Source organism: Trichechus manatus, unplaced genomic scaffold (genome assembly GCF_000243295.1).
Source record: "Trichechus manatus latirostris isolate Lorelei unplaced genomic scaffold, TriManLat1.0 scaffold00061, whole genome shotgun sequence".
Lineage (NCBI taxonomy): Eukaryota > Metazoa > Chordata > Mammalia > Sirenia > Trichechidae > Trichechus > Trichechus manatus.
The window spans coordinates 2,825,023-2,846,129 of record NW_004443997.1 but is presented as its reverse complement, the minus strand read 5'-3'; the positions used below and the strand labels follow the sequence as shown (position 1 = coordinate 2,846,129).

The 21,107-nt window shown below is 42.1% G+C and overlaps 1 protein-coding gene across 2 annotated transcripts in view; it reads right to left on the bottom strand.

Annotated features, from left to right (window-relative positions):
- Nucleotides 1-18,783, bottom strand: part of SLC5A1 (solute carrier family 5 member 1) — a 56,701-nt gene extending 37,918 nt beyond the window's left edge. For both annotated transcript variants that reach the window (XM_023733721.1, XM_023733722.1), the window contains exon 1: nucleotides 18,583-18,783. In XM_023733721.1, the coding sequence (XP_023589489.1) occupies nucleotides 18,583-18,651 (69 nt within the window). In that variant the 5' untranslated portion in view covers nucleotides 18,652-18,783. The remainder of the gene's footprint in view (nucleotides 1-18,582) is intronic.
- Nucleotides 18,784-21,107: the final 2,324 nt, after the last annotated feature.

The following is a 21,107-nucleotide window of genomic DNA, read 5'->3' as shown; positions in this document are numbered from 1 at the left end:
GTGGGGTTGTTAACCAATGTCATAAAACAGCATGTGTGTTACTGTTACATGAGAAACTATCTGTTCTGTAAGCCTTCACCTGAAGTACAATAAAATATTTAAAAAAAAAAAAAAATACAGTGGCTATATCACTTAAAGTTTTTCACTTCAGTCCCTCCGGGCTTTGGCACGAATTTGATGTTTCCCCATGAACCATCTCTCCAGGGAAAGCTACTTAAAACAACAAAGGAAAACATTTGGCTAAATACATTTCTCTCCACCAACTGTTAATGTTAAAAGTCTAAAGCTACACAATATGGTGGACGTGATTAATATCACTGAACTGTAGGTGTAAAAATGGTTGAAATGGTAAATTTTTGTTATATATACTTTATCACAATTTTTAAAAAAGTTGCAACTTAGCAAAGATTGCATTTATCTCTTGAAACAAAGGGAAGTCATGGTTACTCTTTCAAGACTTAACTAGGCTCTTGAAATGGGCTCTCGGGAACATCTACTCTTTGTGTTCTCCAGGCCAGGAGCCTTATCTTTACCTGGGAGCCTGTGAGAAATGCAAACCCTTAGTCCCCACCCCAGACCTGCTGAATCAGAGTCCCTAGGGATGGGCCCAGAGATCTGCATCGTAACAACCTTCTGAGGGATTCTTATGCACAATGAAGTTTGAGAAGTCTGCCCTATGCTATACTGAAAGTCATCATTTCCTCCTTAAACTTGTGTTGACATCTCTTCGGGAGCACAGAGATTAGCTAGACAACTGGAATGCTAAGACGTGGAGGACAAAAAGTTTGGGGTGGGGGTGAAAGAGGCTCTCTCCAAAATTCCTGCTTAACCCCCAAAGTTTTAAAGGTCTGCTAACATGCACTCATGCTGCCCATTAGGAGACACTATCACTTCAATCAAATGCCAATGTATCGCACATGGACCGAAAGAAAATTTGACTGATCCACGCTGGTGAAACCCCAGAACAGGTGGGCTCAGTCAAATAAAGACTTCCAGAATATCCTCTCACCACAGCAAAGTTATTGAGACAATATTTCTAATGGACATCTACAGAGACCACTCAAAGTCTTTCTGGGACATCCTTCCAAAGACAATTTATGGAGTTGTAAGAGTTCCCAGGGATCATCTCAACTGCGAGAGGCAACAAAGACTGCCTACTGGAGAATACCTCTGCCATGGCATGAAATTGGAAAGAGGAATTACAGGCGCTCAAGGCTCTCTGCAATCCAGCCCCACCCTCCTTCTCCATTCCCAGCAGTCCCTCCATGCCCTTTCATGTCCCCTAAGCTCTGGCTGACGGTCCCTGGGCGGAGCAAATGGTTTGCACTCAACTTCTAAACCTAAAGGTTGGCAGTTCAAACCCATCCAGCGGCGCTGCAGAAGAAAGCCTTCCAGAAGAAATCTGCTTTCATAAAGATTACACCCAAGAAAAGCCTATGAAACTGTTCTACTTCATAACACACGGGGTCATCATGAGTTGGAATCACTCAACAGCAATGGGTTTTTTTTTAAGCTGTGACTAAATCACACTGACTCAGTCTCCTAGGATGTGACATGCACAACAGACATGCTCTGTGCCTTCCTGCCTCCTGCCTTTGTTTGTTACATTTCTCTCCACTTGGAACTCCCTCTTCTTTGAGCTCTGCCTACCTGAAAATGAAGCTCAGTCCCACCTCTCCTCTGACTCCAACCAGAGCGATCTCCTCCTTCTCTAATTCTTACCCCATGTGCGGTCTGTTCCACTCTCGTGGTGCATGTCACATCCCATATTGGTAACTAGTTCTGTGCAAGTTCTGTCCCCCAAATGTCTTCTGGCCTCAAAGAGCATTTCTGCTTCCGCTTAGCACAGGACCTTCCTTGCATGCGGCAAGCCCTCAGCAAAGGTTTGCTGAAGGAGCGAGTGAGTGACATCAAATCACTGGATGCTCCTCTGGGAGAAACAACAGGGACCAGGGCAGCCAAATGCCTTAGAGCTGCATTTGTTCCTACCAGCTTCATGGAATCAGGACTCTTCACAAGGACAGGCCAAGGGCCACTCTTTTCTGGGAAGAGGCAACAAACCTGGCCTGCCAAGGGCCCATAAGGGGCCCAAAGGACAGTGGAGCATACTAGAGATTCGGAAGCACTCAGAGACATCAATATGGTGACCTGCAAGCTCAGCATTAATAAGAACAAGACCACAAAGGAGACCTGACCGCCTTGTGGGCTAGTCCATCAAATACACAAATTTCTTTAATGATAACTCTTGGTGTTTGCAAGTAAACAGATTCTTCCATATATTTCTGATAGAAATGTAAATCTATACAATCTTTCTGGAAAGCAGTATGGATTAAAACCATTTAAAAGTTCATCACCTTCCACTATATAATCCTACTTTTCAGACTAGATTTTAAGTAAACCAGAGATGCAGACAAAGATCTATATATAAGGAATGTTTGTTAGAAAGTTCACTGCTACATTATATACAAAAGAGAAAAACTGGAAACAATACAAATGTCCAACAGTAGCAAAACGATTAGATAAATTAAGGTACATACATACACACAATAGAATATTAAGCAGCCATTAAAAATTACAGCTTTGAGTAATTTGTCATGACATGGTGAAATGCTCATAATGAAATGTCAAATAAAAAAAAACATACAAACCAATATGCCATAAAAAAAGGAAAAACAATTGCTGCTGAGTCAATTGCAACTCATGGTGACCCCCTGTGTGTCATAGTAGAACTGTGCTGCATACAATTTTCAATGGCTGATTTTTTGGAAGTAGATTCCAGGTGTCTTCTGAGATGTCTCTGGATGGACTTAAACCTCCAACCTTTTGGTTAGCAGCTGAACGTGTTAGCTGTTTGTACCACCCAAGGTCTCATATGCCATATTTTAAAATATATGTATGTAGAGTAAATTATCCCCACACGTCTGTCAGTTTGTCCTACTGTGGTGGCTTGCGTGTTGCTGTGATGCTGGAAGCTATGCCAACAGAATTTCAAATATCATCAGGGCCACTCTTGGTGGACAGGCTTCAGCGGAGCTTCCACACTAAGACAGACTAGGAAGAAGCACCTGGCAGTCTACTTCTGAAAAAACTGGCCAGTGAAAACCTTACGAATAGCAGCAGAACATTGTCTGGTATAGTGAGGGAAGATGAGCCCCTCAGGTTGGAAGGCACTCAAAATACGAATGGAGAAGAGCTGCCTCCTCAAAGTAGAGTCGACCTTTATGACGTAAATAGAGTAAAGCTTTTGGGACCTTCAGTTGCTGATGTGGCACAACTCAAAACAAGAAGAAACAGCTGCAAACATCCATTAGTAATAGAAACGTAGAATGTACAATGTATGAATCTAGGAAAATTGGAGGTTGTCAAAAATGAAATGAAATGAATAAAGATCAATATCCCAGGCATTAGTGAGCTGAAATGAACTGGTATTGGCCATTTTGAATCAGACAGTCATACGGTCTACTATGCTGGGAATGACAAATTGAAGAGGAATAGCATCACATTCATCATTTAAAAAGAACATTTCAAGATCTATCCTGAAGTACAATGCTGTCAGTGATAGGATAATATTCCTACACCTACAAGGAAGACTACTCAATACCATCATTAATCAAATTTACACACCAACTACTAATGCCAAATATGAAGAAATTGGAGATTTTTACCAACTTCTGCAGTCTGAAATTGATCAAACATGTAATCAAGATGCATTGACAATTACTGGTGATCAGAATGCAAAAGTTGGAAACGAAGAAGAATCGGTAGTTGGAAAACATGGCCTTGGTGATAGAAACGATGCTAGAGATCGCATGATAGAATTTTGCAAGACCACCAACTTTTTCATTGCAAATACCTTTTTGCAACAACATAAATGGTGACTATACACGTGGACCTTACTGGATGGAAAACACAGGAATCAAATCAACTACATCTGTGGAAGGAGATGACGGAGAAGTTCAATCGTAAGTCAGAAAAAGGCCAGAGGCCGTCTGCAGAACATACCATCAAATCCTCATATGCAAGTTGAAGTTGAAGCTGAAGAAAATTAGAGCAAATTCACAAGAGCCAAAACACGATCTTGAGTATATCCCACCTAAATTTAGAGACCATCTCAAGAATAGATTTTAAGCATTGAACACTAATGACCAAAGACCATACAAGTTGTGGAATGACATCAAGGACATCATACATGAAGAAAGCAAAGGGTCATTAAAAAGAAAGAAAAGATCAAAATGGATGTCAGAAGAGACTCTGAAACTTGCTCTTGAACGTAGAGTAGCGAAAGTGAATGGAAGAGACGATGAACTAAAAGAGCCAAACAGAAGATTTCAAAGGGCAGCTCGAGAAGACAAAGTAAAGTATTATCATGAAATGTTCAAAGACTTGGAGTTAGAAAACCAAAAGGAAAGAACACGCACAGCATTTCTCAAGCTGAAAGAACTGAAGAAAAAAATTCAAGTCTCAAGTCGCAATATTGAAGGATTCTAAAGGGAAAATATTGAACAACGTAGGAAGCATCAAAAGAAGATGAACAGAATACACAGTTACTGTACCAAAAAGAATTGGTCTACATTCAACCATTTCAGGAGGTAGCATATGATCAATAGCAATGGTACTGAAGGAAGAAGCTGAAGCTGGACTGAAGGGAATGGTGAAAAACAAGGCTGCAGGAATTGACAGAATACCAACTGAGATATTTCAACAAACCGATGCAGCGCTGGAGGTGCTCACTAGTCTATGTGAAGAAATTTGGAAGGCAGCTTCCTGGCCAACCAACTGGAAGACTTCCATATTTGTGCCCATGCCAAAGAAAGGTGATATAACAGAATGTAGAAATTATCGAACAATATCATTAGTATCACACACAAGTAAAATTTTGCTGAAGATCATCAAAAGCAGTTGCAGCAGGACCTCAGCGGCACCTAACAACAAATGTATACATACATGTAGATATAAATTGATAAAAATATATCCAAAGTTAACAGTAGTTCTATTTGGAAGAGAAAACAGTGGGTATTCCTTTTTATGCTTTTCCAAATTTTCCACAATGAGTTTGTGTAATTTTATAACCAGAACACAATTCTTTAAAACCTTTAACAATATAAGACAATTCTGGAGCTATCTCAGGTTCACCTGCAGAGGCTGCGGGGTGAGAACAAAGCATGCAGGTAAATTATGCGTTTCTTTTGGTGGGGGTATGTAGAAAAAGGTATGAAAATGTCACTGAATACTAAATGAAATTATGTTTATTGCAACAGGAAATAGAAAACAGGTATCTTAGCCCAGCTCATCTGACATTAGACCTGGAATTATCTTGGAAATGATAAGGTCAACTTCGTCATTTTCAGGTAAAAAAAATTCATAGCCCAGAGGAAGAAAGTGATTCAAGCTCACACATTAACTTTGTCTTTACCTTCCACACCCTAAGAAAAGTAAGACAGCATATGCACACTGAGGAATCAAGAATTGCACAAGGCAGTGGACAAGTGTCTGTGTGGGTTCTCTGGCTTCCCGATCAAAGGGAGCTAATGGATTTGAAAAAAGTAGCCTGTATCAATAACATGCTTTAAAGTATGGACCTCTGCCCTTGCTTCCCCTTTTCGTAAGCGTACATAAGCCGAGGAAAAGAATCCCTCCTAGCCTAACTCACTAGGGTGTTATCAGGCTTAAATTAGGTGACAAATGTGAGAAGCCTGTAAGAAAGTTTTGCCCCACAAATGCATGCTATTCTGAAGAAATATTAACAATGCTTTTGCACAGCTGGTGTCTTTATAGGACGCCCTGAATTTCCTGAAAGAGACAGAGTGGTCGTTTTCTCTCTTTGAGAGAGCAAGATCATCACAGCTTGAATGGAAAATGCACTCAGCTAATTTTAGGAAACTGCTTTCTTTAATAATGGATCATGTAATAACCAGCATATCCAGAGCTCTGGAAATGGCTTCCTGGTCCCTGCTGCTGTCCTCCCCTTTAAGGGATAGTAGGACATCCCAGGACCTCCTGTCCACTCCTCTGGGGTGTACTAGAGGCCTCCCTTAGTATACATCAGAATCTAGAGTTAAAATACACGATGCCCAGTTAAATCTGAACTTCAGACAAACAGCGAATATCTTTTCAGTATAAGTATGTCCCAAATATAAGGCCCCTAGGTGGTGCAAATGGTTTGAGCTTGACTGCTAACAAACATTAGTGGTTCGATCCCACCCAGTGGTACCATGGAAGAAAAGCCCTGGCGATCTGCTGCCATTAAGACTATGGCCTACTCTGTAACACGTAGGGTCACCACGAGTCAGAATCAAAGTCAGCAACTGACAACAATAACATGTTCCAAATACTGCATGGGACACACTTATATGAAAAAAGTATTCACTGTTTATCTGAAATTCCAATTTAACTGAGTGTACTGTATTTTTATTTGCTAAATCTGGCAACCCTAATCAGAATCACTTGAAGGGGTTGTTAAAACTCAAATTGCTGGGCCCCACCCCTAGAGTTTCTAAATAGGTGGGTCTGGGTTGGGGCTGGAAAATGTGCATTTCTAACAAGAGTCCAGGACTTGCTGATGCTGCCAGTCTCAGTACCACACTGTCCAGGGAGAGAGGAACACTAGTTTTTACAGAGTCTCCTTTGGACCAAGCGTTGGGCCAGCTACTTCATTCACTTTATCTTATTTAATGCTTACAATAGTATTGTGAAGTATGCATTATTCTTAACTTCATTTTACAGATGAGAAGACGGAGGCTCAGAGGAGTGAAATGACTTGTCAGAGGTATCAAAACCAAATATGACTGAAGTCTCTGGGGGAGAGGTGATGTTGGACGTAGCCCCACACTGACTTTCCTTCCCCTTGCCCCCTGCCTCCCAAACATTCTCTTCTGAATTTCCCTGAAGTGTCACCATGGGTCAGACCCCTTAGCCATCTCATCAAGTTCATGTGCCCATCTGCATTGTGCTTTCACTTCAGACTCCTCCCTCATTCTCTCAGGGGCTTGTCTTCCATCTTGATTAGCCTCTCTATTCCTTTAGTAAGCTCTCTTTCAGCCGGGGAAGTTTGGAGAGTGTCATGGATTGAAATGTGTCCCCCCAAAATATCTGTCAACTTGGCTAGGTCATGATTCCCAGTATTGTATGATTGCCTACCATTTTATCATCTGATGTGATTTCCCTAAGTGTTGTAAATCCTGTCACTATGATGTAATGAGGTCGAAGTGATATTGATAATATCTAGAAGATTAGATAGTGTCTTAAGTCAATTTCTTTTGAGATATAAAAGAGAGAAGCGAGCAGAGAGACAGGGAGACATCATACCAAGAAAGCAGCGCTGGGAGCAGAGCACATCCTTTGGACCTGAGGTTCCTGCACTGAGATGCTCCCAGACCAAGGGAAGACTGATGACAAGGACCTTCCTCCAGAGCTGACAGTGAGAGAAAGCCTTCCCCTGGAGCCGGCAGGCTAAATTCGGACTTCTAGCCTACTGGACTGTGAGAGAATAAACTTCCCTTTGTTAAAGCCATCCACTTGTAGTATTTCTGTTATAGCAGCACTAGATAACTAAGACAGAGAGATTTAATGTTTGACCGTTGCCATCTCAGGAATCACGCTTCCTGGATTGAGACAAGACAACATGGGGCTCATATATTCAGAATATTTTATTTCTTAGACTCTTGAAAATATTTAGTCACAGTCCCTGCTGCAGAGTCATCACAATCTCTACTCTTTGACAGCTCATGTCCTTCATTAATAATGGTCATTTTTCATGCATTGCCTTCACAAATACCTCTCCTTGCTCAAAGGATCAAAGGGGCAGGAAATAGGAAACCATAACCAAAGCTAGCGTTTTCCCACTGGTTTTGGCACAAAAAGGCAGGTGAGGTCTTCTGTTGGCATTTATAGATCAAGGGCACTGGAGACCACCCCTCCCACCAATCTAGATGGGACTGTCTTTGGAGTCATCACCAACTCTGGGTCCCTGACCTGAGGGACCTGATCTAAATGCACTATCTCTAGCCCACACTGGTCCCCTCTCAGTTCCTCAAATACTCAAAGTTCCTTCCCACTCCAGGTCCTTTGCCTATTCTGTTCCATCTGCTTGGATTGCCCATCCTCCAATCTTTATTTACTGGCTAGCCCCTTCTGATCTTTTCAGTCTCAGCCTAAATGTCCAGTCCTCAGAAAGCCCTTCCCTGGCCCTCCTATGGGAGTCCCTGGGTGGTACAAATGGTTAACGTGCTCACCTGCTAACCAAAAGGTTGGGGGTTTGAGTCCACCAAGAGACAACTTGGAAGAAAGGCCTTGCGATCTACTTCTTAAAAATCAGCCATTGAAAACCCTATGGAATACAGTTCTACTCTGACATACATGGGGTTGCCATGAGTCAGAATCAACTCCATGGCAACTGGTTGGTTGGTTGGACCCTCCTGTGTAGGTTAAGATTCCTCTCCTTCTAACTTCTCTTGACTCAATACATTTCTTTCTTAACATCGCTATTTGTAATTTTATGTATGTTTTGTGCAAATATGCGTGTGTCTCCAATATATACTTTACCGAACCCAGAATCTGGCAGTGGAATCAACATGTAGTTGTTGAATGCAGGGATAGCAATGCATTAATGGATAGATGGATGGATGATGGAATTCACAGTTTAAGAAGGAAGATCTGGAGAAGAGATACAACAATAATGATGAAAATAATAATAGCCAACCCTTGAATAGTACTAACTATATGCTTGAGTTGGAATCGACTCGACAGCAATTGGTTTATATACTGTCCTAAGAGATCTACCTGTGTTAACTCTTTTTTTTATGGATTTACACCAGGGTTCTCAATTCTGTTTCGTTAGTCTTTGTAAGACTTTAAACATTTTAAAGTTGAAAACCATTTAAACAACCTAATTAGGTCAAACATATCCGGAAAATGTTTGAGTGATTACAAGAGTAAAAAATTCAGCATCTTGAATTAAGAAATCCTTGACCTTTCGCAAGCTATCTGAATACTCAGTGTCAAAAACATGTATAAACAGTTAAATGCTATTGACCACAAGAAGGAAGCCTAGTCCAGCTTATACTATACATTAGGAAATCAAGGAAAGGAGACGTTCCCTGAGAACCTTTGAAATATTTGCCTACAAACATAGTGTAGAAGACAAAGCAACTGTCGTCCAAAGCTGAGGGTGTATTTGCGGTTGGAGTGCTTATAGGGTTTGAATTGCAGACTCATTCTCAGAGTTCACATATTACTGGCTACAGAGATAGGGGGCCTTGACTGAGAATACCACAGTTCCTACTTTCTGGTTTCCTTGACCAAAGTTTTCTAGTTTCCTTGACCAAAAGACCCAGGTTTCTCAGCATACAATGCGTATACAATTATAAGCTAGTGAATATAAAGTTCTCAGTAACTTTACTGGTCTATGATTAAGATTTAAAATTGTATCTATTATTAGCAGTATTTTTAATAGAGGGAGAAAGCTTATGTGAACAAAAAAGACTTTTAGTAAAAGCAAAAACAATCTTCTAGCCTATCTCATTATTTACCTTAAAATTTTCAAAGTTCAAAATAACCTTGGAAATCTAGAATATATTAGGTTATTGTCTATCATCACTCTTGGTTTTTCTAAAACTTTTGGCAGCATTGATTACTCCTCATTATTATCTCATATGAGTCTTGAATTTATTTATGTTTTAGATGACATTTATCCTCTCATGGTTGCCCTGTTCTGTTGTGATCACTTAACAACTTTCCCACTTACACTCTGTGATTGACCCATGCTATACTCAACGTGGACGAGAGGTTACCTTCTCCTCATGACTTCTATTTTTTTGAGAAAATTTTATTCATTCATTCATGACATTCAGACTTGAAATTTTAAGTACTTAGGGCTTTTTTTGATCATTTTCTACAACCTTCCTCATCCTATCAATCAGCAAGCCCTAGTGATTCATTCTTCACATCTCTTCTCTTCATGTTTCTTGCCCTCTTCTTAAGTCTCTACAACAAGTGTTTGGCGGTTTTAGAATCCAGGCTCTTTTATGATGATTTCTCACCAAATACATTAAATAAACCATCTTCAAGTTTTCAGTATCTCACCGTCAAAGTGTAAGAGTAGAAGAGAACTGCTATACAGACATTCTTACAATCTACAATAATGTGCAGAGATCACACTTAATGAGAAACATTTTCAAATAATGCTACCTGTTTGTATTAACTAATTTAGTCCTCAGAACAACTCTATGAGGTAAGTGCTGTGATTTCTATTTTGCAGTTGAGGAAACAGAGGCACAGAGAGCTAAAGTAACTCACCCAAGGCCACAAAGCTAGGAATTGGTGGAGTGGGGTTCAAACCAAGATAACCTGGCTTCAGAGTCCACACTCTTAACCCAACTCTAAATCACCTCCCTAATATAAAGTTTACCCAAAAGAATACATAGAACGGCAGCTGCCTCCATCTGCCATGCCAGTGATAGACAAGGAAAGTCCAAATACATTTCTAAGGTGGATAATCCAAAGGCTTCATCTTAGCTGATAGTTTCAGGTCTCCTCTGACTTCAGTCAGCTAGAACTATTGATTATATTTCATTTTTTCTTTTCTCTGTCTGCAGAGGTGCTAACCTGTTAGATGCCTAGAAACACGAAGAATATACTGGGTGATGAGTGGCTGGGCATTAATCAGAGAAGCTCCTCAGAGAAGACTACGCCATGAAGAATAGGAGAGAAATGGCTCTGCCCAAAAAAAGGAGTGGGGAGAAAGATGAGGGGATATGAGGGGGGAGAAGAAAAAAGAGGAGAGGAGGAGGAAGAGAAAAAGAATGCATAAAAGGAGAAGCAGGAGGAGAACCAGGAGGAGGAGAGGAAGAGGAGGAGGAGAAAGAGAAGGAGTAAAAGGAGAAGGAGGAAGAGAAGAAGGTGGGAGAGGAGGAGGAGTAAAAAAAATGAAAAGGAAAAGAAGAAGAAGAAAAGGAGGGAACAGGTTGTTCAAGAGCAAGGCAGGAACTCACTTGCTAAGCAAGAAATTCTCACCACAAAGGCAATCCCAATCTATGGGCACTGCCAAGTTTTACAAAACCTTCCCTCAAGCTGAGAAGCGTCAAATGTCCTGAGATAGTGAGGAAGGATGGCCACATCAAACCTTACCAATGGCTTCAGCGTGGGCTGAAATCAGCCTCTCTGATTAGGGCCAGGCATGAGGGTCTGTGGACATGTCCCTCTCCCCCATCTCATTTCTTTAATTTAGCAAATATTACAACAGGAACAGCAAAGAGAGAGAGAGCAGCTGCTGAGGTTACTTACACACAACCAGGTATCTCCTGGGATTTGGTTTCTTGGTTTGGAGGTATAGAGTCATGGTTTCCTGAGAAATCCCAGTTAATTGGCCTAATATCGTGTCTAATGCTTCTGTTCTACCACCTAGCTCATTACGTAGTGCTTGGAGTCTTAAAAGTTTGCAAGCGGCCATCCAAGGCACAACAATTGGTCTCTATTCGCCTGAAGCAAGAGGAAAAGGAAAAAGTCGGGATTAGGAGGAGGAGGACATGGAATGTGTGGCTAATTGCCTCCACAAACAACAGCCATGAGACCAGAAGAATAGAACGGTGCCTGGCTACCATTAGTGAACATTTTGATCAAAGAAGCTATAGAAGAATCCTGATCAAAAGGGAGAAAATTCAGAACAGATTTTCAAATTCTCATGGAATCCAGATTTTCTGGAGCCACGGAGGCTGGATGAACCCCCACAACTACTGCCCTGAGGTAATCTTTAAACCTTTAACCAAAAATATACCCTGAAGTCTTCAATGCTGTTGTTAAGCCAGAACAGTGTACCTTAACAGGTAAAGAATGTCTGCCTTGAGCACTGGGCCTTTTAAATACTATTTATATGGGATCAAATTGACAACAGCAACTCGAAAAGACTAGACAGAAAACTTAGGGGGCAATGATTTTATGTTAATAGTAGAGGAACAATTTGGAAAAGGAGGATGAGAATGGTTGCAGAACTTGAAGAATGCAACCAATGTCACTGAATTGTACATGTATAAATTGTTGAATTGTACATTCTGCTGTGTATATTCTCAACACTAATAAAATAAAATATGAAAATAAAATTAGCAAATGTTTGTCAAGTGCCTACTACACACAAAACCCTGGACTAGGCGTTGTGGGGAATAAAAAACAAAGAAGACGATTAAGCCAAACAGAGACTCAGCCCCCCTGGCAGGTCACCAGAATGAATGAGGATACAGTCCTACAGATGGAAAGCAGGCAGAGCATGGAGAGAGGGCCATCTGGACTTGGGGTCAGAGGAGGCAGCAGTCATTTCCATCCATGCTCATGAAGGCCCAAGGGCTTGTCTTTCTTCCCTGTCACTTCTTCCCAGGGATCGCTCTCTTGGTGTGCTCTCTGCCTCTCCTCGGTCCATTTGCCTGGTTCCCTCTCTTCTTCTCTGATCCAACAGCCCCACGTATTTCTTAGGTCTGTGAGCTCTTCCAGGACTCCCTTTGGCCATTCTGGTTGTCTCATAAGTTGCTGACCTTTGATCTGATCATTAGGTTTTAGAGACTTAAAGATAAAATCAAATCCATTTTACTCAAGAGAGTTCAAAAAGTTTAAGAAGCCGCCTTCTTTCCCCAGGGAAAATTTCCATCAGGATCTCAACCAAAAAAAAAAAAAAAAGACAAACTCATTTCCATCGAGTCAATTCCGAGTCATAGCAACCCTATAGGACAGAGTTGAACTGCTGCATAGTGTTTCCAAGGAGCGGCTGGTGGATTCAAACTGCCGACCTTTTGGTTAGCAGCCAAGCTCTTAACCACTTCACCACCAGGGCTCCATTAGGGTCTCTGGTCAACTGTAAATAAAAGAATTCCTTAGTTTTCAGATCAATCTGTACACCACAGCTGTTAACCTCATAAATTCCCATCTCAAAGGACAAGGAGTAAGCAACCTGAAGAGCCAGAAGAACAGAGGTAGTCCTAGCTCTGTCGTTATCTTGTGTGAATTTGGGCAGTCTATGGGGTTAATCATCATCTTTGCTGTATTTATCACTTAGGATTCAATGAGCTAAGAGATATTAAAGTCTTTCAAAAGGTTCCAGTTGAAAAAAGAACAAGAGCTATGCCTGAGAGTTTTCTGTGTGCCAGGTACTGTTCTGAGCCCTGCGCATGTGTCCTCACAATCTCAAGTCTAGTAACTCACCAAGGGTCACACATCTAGTAAGGGGCAGAGCCCGGATCCAAATCCAAGCAATTTGACTCCAAAGCCCAGGCCTAAACAAGGGGTCAGCAAACTATAACCCTTGGGCCAAATCTGGTCCACTGTCTGTTTTAGTGAATAAAGTTTTATTGGAACACAGCCATGCTCATTCATTTATGTATTGTCTATGACTGTTTTCTCACTACAATGGTAAGTTGAGTAATTGACAGATACCATATAGCCTGCAAAGCCAAAAATATTTACTATCTGGTCCTTTACAGAAAAAGTTTTCCAACCCTTGCCCTAAACCACTATGTTATGCTCGTCTCTGATGATCCTATAATAATAAAGGAAGGAAAGGACCTGTGGCTTTTGAGAAACACACAAGCATTCCATCATCAAGGCCATCGCTGGTGATGCACTGCAATGCCCACACCCATTTCTCCTTTGCTCCTTCCCTCCTCTGTGGCAGAATATCTTAGAATGTCAGTCCTGGAAGAGCCAATGAGATCCCGATCTCACATTACAGAAGAGACTCTCAGAGACTCTGAGAGGTTAATAATTTGCTCTATGTCACAGAGCCGGGACAAGCCAAGACCTTTGGCTCCTTGTCAGGTTCCCACTCCCTGACCTTTGGAATGTTTCCTTCTGAGTTGAAGGGGCTTGTCTAAGCGTTGGTTCAGCCTGTTGTATCCTGCTGTTCCAGTGGAGCCAGCTAATGGTCCCAGAAGGTGTGGACAAACTCTTCTGCAGAGCAAGAACCCTCCACTGGGCTGTGTACCTGGGGCCCCACCTCTCTGAGTAATTTCTACTGCCACCAGCCAAGGAGAAGGGAATTTCCTCCTCAAAGCTCAGCCCCTGAGCTTCACAGTCTTCCTGCTTTCACATTTCCCACATTCCCACATAATCATTGTAACACAGCACACTGACAGTTGCTAGCTCAAGGCACCAAGCCAGGGGGCCACAGAGAAACGGAATCCGGGGCCACCAACCAGTCCACAATTATGTAAGGTTTCATGTTACTCAGTTTGCTTGGCTTGCCTCAAGCGTGACTGCGGCTTCTGGAGGCCTGCTACCAGTCCTGTGTAAGGAGACACCTGTTGTAACCCAGCCCTGAGTCCATTTACATAAAATATATTAAATAAATATAAGTCATACTGCTCTGGAGGAAGAGGAGTGTCCCCTGAGGCATTTCTACTGAGCCCAAGGGTTGTAGTGACCATAGTTTAAATACCAGTGCTTTAGAATATAAAAACCAAACCTGTTGCCGTAGAGTCGATTCTGACTCATAGCGACCCTATAGGACAGAGTAGAACTGCCCCCACAGAGTTTCCAAGGAGCGCCTGCTGCATTTGAACTGCTGACCTTCTTTATTAACTCTAAGATGCTCACTATTATAAGACACGCCATGTACTGCTAAAAAAGAGAAAACAGTGCCACGGATACTATGTCAGGCCACTGTTATTAAGACACAACCCAATTTTCAGAGATGCTAAAATGGGATCAATGTGTGACTGGAGCTGATGGTTTGCAGTAGTATAAATAAATACATAAATCATGTTAATTTATTCACATGATCAATTGAAGGGTTCAATTTAAGTGAAGCATCAGCAATGGTTTCACTTAAGCAATTGCGTCCATTTATTGAGCACCACTAAGTGCCATGCACCATGAGAAATGCTCACTGGGCGTCACATTGATATCGTGGCTAGCCCTCCACCTCCTAGCAGGCACAGTACTGAGTGCTGTACATGCATATCTCATTTAATCCTTAAACAGGAACCCTTGAGAGTAGGTAATTATTCTATTTTACAGCAGTGGAAATTGAGGCTCAGGGAGTGTTACAGATTGAATTGTGTCCCCCAAAAATATGTATTGAAGTACTGGCCCCAGTACCAGTTGGTGTGATCCTCTTTGGAAATAAGGTTTTCTTTTATTATGCTAATGAGGTCATACCAGTTGGGTGAGTCCTAAACCTGATCACTTTTGAGTTATAAAAAGAGTAGGATAGACACAGAGAGACACACACAGGAGAAAGATAGATGCCAAGGGATGCCAAGGATTGACAGCAGTCACCAGAAAGTAGAAGAGAAGCCCTTAAAAGGAATCAACATGGCTGAGAACCTAATCTGAACTTTTAGCCTCCAAACCTATGAAAAAATAAATTTCTATTCTTTAAAGCTACCCACCTGTGGTATTTCTGTTATGGCAGCCCTAGCAAACTAAGACAGGGAGGTTCAGTGATTTGCCCAAAGTCATACAACTAGTAAATGTGGTAGGACAGACCTGCTGACTTCAAAGCTCATGCTTGTTCTACTAGAGAGTTTTCTAGAATTAGAGAATTCTCATAGTTGGAAGGGATTTAGAGGCCACTTCCCCGTTCCAGAATCCCCTCCCCAGCATCCCTATCAGAGGTGATGTTCTCAGTAATTCTGACCAGATAGGTAAGTTTACCCAAACCAGTGATCCTCAAACCTGGTTGATCATCAAAAACATCTGGGAAGCTTTTAAAAATATAAACTCCTGGAGTCCACTTCCAAGTTTTTTTTTTTATTTAGTAGCTCTGGAGTGAGGCCCAGGAATCGGTATTTTTAGAAAGCACACCAGGTGATTCCAATACATGGGTAGGTTTAGAAACCACAAATGTAAATCTCAAGAAGCATTAAATGTAAACTATTGTTGGAGGAAGAGAGTCCAATTTCCACCTTGTCAAGGAAGCAGTGAATTATGCACAAAAGAAGAATGACGCCATGTTTCTTTGTTGGTCAGAATAATCCAATACTGAGACATAGTAAGGATAACAACATCCACGGAAAACCCCATGAGTCATTGAATCCTAACTGCTTTGCAGAGGATGAATCTCTCTCATCAACCAACCCTCAACCTAGGTCCAGACCTGGGCACTATCAGGAAGAAAGATCATCTCTAGTTAAACTGTGAAGTGTTCCCTGGCCTAGCCTAAAATGAGTATCTCCCAAGGGCGGTTTTGATCCATGCCTCTCCCGTCACTGCTTCTCCAAGACCCAGAGATTGGAGGCCAAGGTCTAACCCCTAATTAATCAGCCCTAGAAATTTTATATAAAGAGATGCAATTTCATGTTGATTACAGCAAGAGAAGTGGAAAAATGTTGTCTGAAAATCAAATGATTTATCTTGAGTTTCCTGTCAGAGTTGGGGGGAAAAGGAGGCTGGATGCAGACTGAAGCCATATGGCATTTGGCAGACTTACTATAAAGGAACTGAAGCCTGGATGGAGCAGGGGAATGCACTGTTTTCCAAATAATTCAAGTGAACTTCAAAGTCCTGTTCAGCTCTCTAATTTAGCAAGTCTCAAGTCTACTGGAATTTCATACCAGGCTTGGCTCTGAAATCTGTAGAGTGGTACTGTCCAATGTAACTTTCTACAGTGATGGAAATGTTCTAGATCTGTGCTGTTCAGCATGGTAGCCATTGCCCACATTTGGCTATTGAGCACTTGGAATGTGGCTAGTGTGATTAAGAAATAGAATTTTAAATTTTATTTAATTTTAATTCAATAGTCAATGTGGTGAATGGCTACCATATTGGACAGTATAGCTCTAGAGGATTACCCAGCCTTATCTTGAACATTAGAATCAGAGCTGCCTGTTCAACATCAACTTTTAGGAAAGCACCAAAATCCAAGGCATGAAAAGACAAAAGGCCCGGGCATGGAACAAGAAAGAAGGTCAGATGTGTACGCCTCTATACACATGAGGGGTCAGGAGAGCTACCATAAGGGATCTTTCACAGAAATCAGCATCAGCTCAGTGTTCTTGGTCACCTTAAGGATCAAACAGAAATGATTTCATGAATAGCCCAAGCAACAGTGAAGGTGCCAGTTATTAAAATCCATCCCAAAATAGCTGATTAAAGGCCAACTGCAGGATGTGGCACCGTTTCCTGGTAACTTCTCTCTGTGCTATACATACTATGACAGTGATAGTCTACTTTCTGGCTTCTCTTCTTCCAGCCAAAACACAACTGTCACTCCCTTCTCTGTACGTATGTTTCATTACCCCCTCTTTCACCAGCCAGTCTTACCTGTATCTTAAGCCCAAGGAAGTACATAATCTGGCCAAGTTAGTCAGCCAGTTGCTCCAGTGAGAACTCGGATCTAAATGGTCATTGGACTGTTGGCGGTGACGGAAAAATTTGGATGGGTAATGGTGATGGTTGCACAACCTGATAAACATAATCAATGTCATTGAATTGTACATGTGAAATATGTTGAATTGGCAAGTGTTTTGTTGTATATATTTTTACCACACACAAAAAAATCATGGTCATTGGAATGAATCGATAAACCAGCCTCAGCCCCGTGTTGATTATGATGGAAGAGATCTCCCAGTTTCTCTTCTGCCCAAGTATACGTCCTTTGATTGGGAAAGTGTCTACCCACATACAAGTATTAAGAAAAACACCTCTTAAATATACAAAATACAAAATCCACCAAAAAGTGAGAAAAATTCATCAAGAGGAAAACTGTGATTGGAAACAGTGAGGGACTTCTCCTCCATCTGTCCAATGAGTATTTATTGATGGCCTCTTGAGTGTTGCAAATGGTTAATGCTGCTAACCAAAAGGCTGGAGGTTTGAGTCCACCTGAGTCACCTTAAAAGAAAGACTTCCCAAAAAATTAGCCATTGAAACCTTATGGATCACAGTTCTACTCTGACTCACATGGGGTTGCCATGAGTCGAAATCAACTCTACAACTGTTTGTTTTCCTATGTATCAGGCACTACATTAGGTGCTGGAGGTAGGGCAGATAAAGTCCCTCCTCTGTGGGGCTTAAAATATAAGTAAAAGAGTTAACATTGATTGATTTTTTCCACCACATATGTTGTACCCACTTCTCATAAGAACCCTGTTGTTGTTGTTAGTTGCCATCAAATTAGAACTGCTCCATGGGGTTTTCAAGACCTTTTGGAAGAAGATCACCAGGCCTGTCTTCTGAGGCACCCCTGGGTGTGTTCTAATCACCAACATTTCAGCTAGTAGTCAAGAGAGAGCTTAACCATTTGCCACACCTAGGGATTCCTAATAAGAACTCTGGAAGGTAAATATTATCATCCCCATTTTATAGATACAAAAGTGGAAGCTCAGACTTGCCCAAGATCACCTGGGTCTGCGTGCTCTTTTTGCTTCTCCACACTGACCACGATGTGCGGTCTTTTTCTTCTGTTTATTCCTGGAGGGATTCCAAGCATTATTTATGTAAAAGCAATTCCCTTACCACTGGAGATTAGGGTACCCAGGAAACCTGAGGAGGAGGAAACCCACTAGCAGGCATCTAAGGCAGAAGGAAGAATCACCACCTTTCAAAGCCCAGAAGAAAAGGGATCATCGTAGTTAAGCAAACAGTATTTCAGGGAAAACTTACCGGCCACCACACCATATTTCGGCCTGCCAGGAAGAAGCCTCCAACAGTCCCACGATTAGTGGAAAACATAGCCTGAGGGTAAAAGGGTAAAAATTTAGTAGGAAACTAGAACATTGTCCTTGCCAGCCGAAAGGACATACCTACCTATATACCCAGGCAGGAACCTACATTTGGCAGACAAGGAAACTGAAGGCTCAGAAAGTTTAAACAGCTTGTCCTAGTCCTAGCTCTAGTCCTAGCTCTGCAACTAGCAAGTTACCTCACTTCTCTGGATCTGTATCCTTGCCTATTAAACAGGGGAAAATGTAACTTTTCTTGCCTTTCTTACTCAAGGTGCCTAATGAAATATCATACTTTTGAAAAGCAGCCATATGGTATATGGATTATGTCTCAATAAAGCTGTTATAAAAGAAAGAAAGGAGGAAGAAAGAACAGAAGATACTATAAGAATGTAAGGTAGTACTAAGTATTACTTAAAAGACTGGACATTCAAACTCATTTCAATCTTTCCTCTCTGAGGATTTACATAGGAGCTTCTTAGGATCATGACTTTTCAATATGTTATGACAACTGAGGTAAATAGAGAGGAAGGAGGGGGATTCCTTTGGACTGGGGTGTCAGGAAAGGCTTCAGAGAAGGGCAGCGTTTCAACAAATCTTGGAGAAAGTATGGGGTTTTATTAGTCAGGGAAAAAGGGAACAGAATGAACAATGACCTTAAGTGCCTTGGCCTAGCGTGTGTGGGAGGGAGAGATAGGGTGCCGGCAGGTGAAACTGGATGAGATGTTTGAATGGGGAGAGTGCTGATATGTAGAGGTAGACCACAGGGCCTCAAGTGCCAGGCTAGGAAGCACAGGTTTTATTCTGTAGGCAGTGGGGAGCCACTAAAGGCTTATGAGAAGAAAAACACGAATTTTCAATAAATGATAGCCAGTCCCTAACACAGCTCCTTTGGAGTATTGCCTCTTGGGCCTTTAGTTTATTCCTGGTCCAGCTCAGGCCCAGATGCAGGCCTCCAGCACAAAACAGGGAAGGTGTCTCTGTCGCTGGCCCCCTCCGCCTTCCTTTCTCTATGTTAATGGCCTTCCCTCAGCTGAAGCTTGATAAGCTCCCTGAAGATGTTAATGGTAGACAATGACTTAGCCCTGTCAGAGGTGTTTGCATTCCCACGGGTGAACACTGAGGCTCAGAGGGTCTCTGATCCAAAGGAATTATCCTCTGCGAGTGCCATGTCAGGCACTCAGTCACTCGCCATTCATTCAGCAAACTTAGCTGCTAGGGACAGCACACTGCTATGTGCTCAGACTGCAGGGATGTATTGATGGGACTTAGTCCCTAGTGAGCTGGCCATTCATGCATCCAATCAACACAGATTTGTTGAGCACCTACTGTGTGCTAGGCAGTGCCAGGGAGAACACAGCTCAGACCTTTCTGGACTCCTGGCAAGGTCCTCCTGCCCATAAGACATACTCTCGAGGCCTCCGTAGTGGGAATAGTAAGAGACTCAACAGACCTGAAGAGCAGAGAGAAGGTAGGTAGGAGTGAAATTGGAAGAAGTTCCAAAGACCCAGGCTCTGGCAATTGGTCAGGAAAAGGTCATCTGGAAGGTATTCTGAAGGTTGATAGCTTCTGGGGAGGGTTGGAGGAACAGAAAAAGTGAATTTGGAGCCCACACAAAAATATTTCCCAGTTAGTCTCAGAAATTAAGAGCTTTAAGGAAGAATGTGAGATTGGAGGGCTAGAATATATTGAGGATGGATAAAAGGTTAGGAGAAGTGTGTCTCCTTCAGGCCCTTCCCTCTCTGGAATGCCCGTCCTCTCATCTCTGCAAGGCCAGACCGTACCTACCCATTCTCAAACCCACCCAAATCCATTGCCGTCGAGTCAATTCCACCTCATAGTGACCCTATAGGACAGAGTAGAACTGCCCCATAGGGTTTCCAAGGAGAGGTTGTTGAATTCGAACTGCAGACCTTAACCACTCAGCTCTTAACCACTGCACAATCTGGGCTCCATACTCATCCTCAAGGCCCCTCAAATGCCACTTTTCCCAGGAAGCCCTACCTGACACTCCCCCACAGATGCCTCGTTCTATCTGATGGCACCCTCTCCTCCCCAAACAAAAGTAATCTCTCCCTCTTCTGAACACCTGGAGGACTTTTCTGTATTTCTCTCATGACCCTTACAATTTCGTTTTACTTTATGTTATCATTTAATCCCCCAAAAGGCTTAATATAATGCCTTGTGGATGATAGACATTGAATAAAATGTTGAATGATTGGGTTCTCAGTTCCCTCAGCCTTCACTTCTCCCCTGTATCCCATCTTTAAAGCCCATTTTGGAAATGAGCAGCACTCATCCGGCAGGCACTCTGCAAAGAGTCAGTCTATGAGCAGTATTTAGTAGGTGCCCCCGGCAGTCCCCTGGTGGTGCAAACGGTTAACTCACTGCTGTTAACTGAGAGATTGGAGGTTCAAGTCCACCCAGATGTTCCTCAGAAGAAAGGCCTGGCCATCTAGTTCCAAA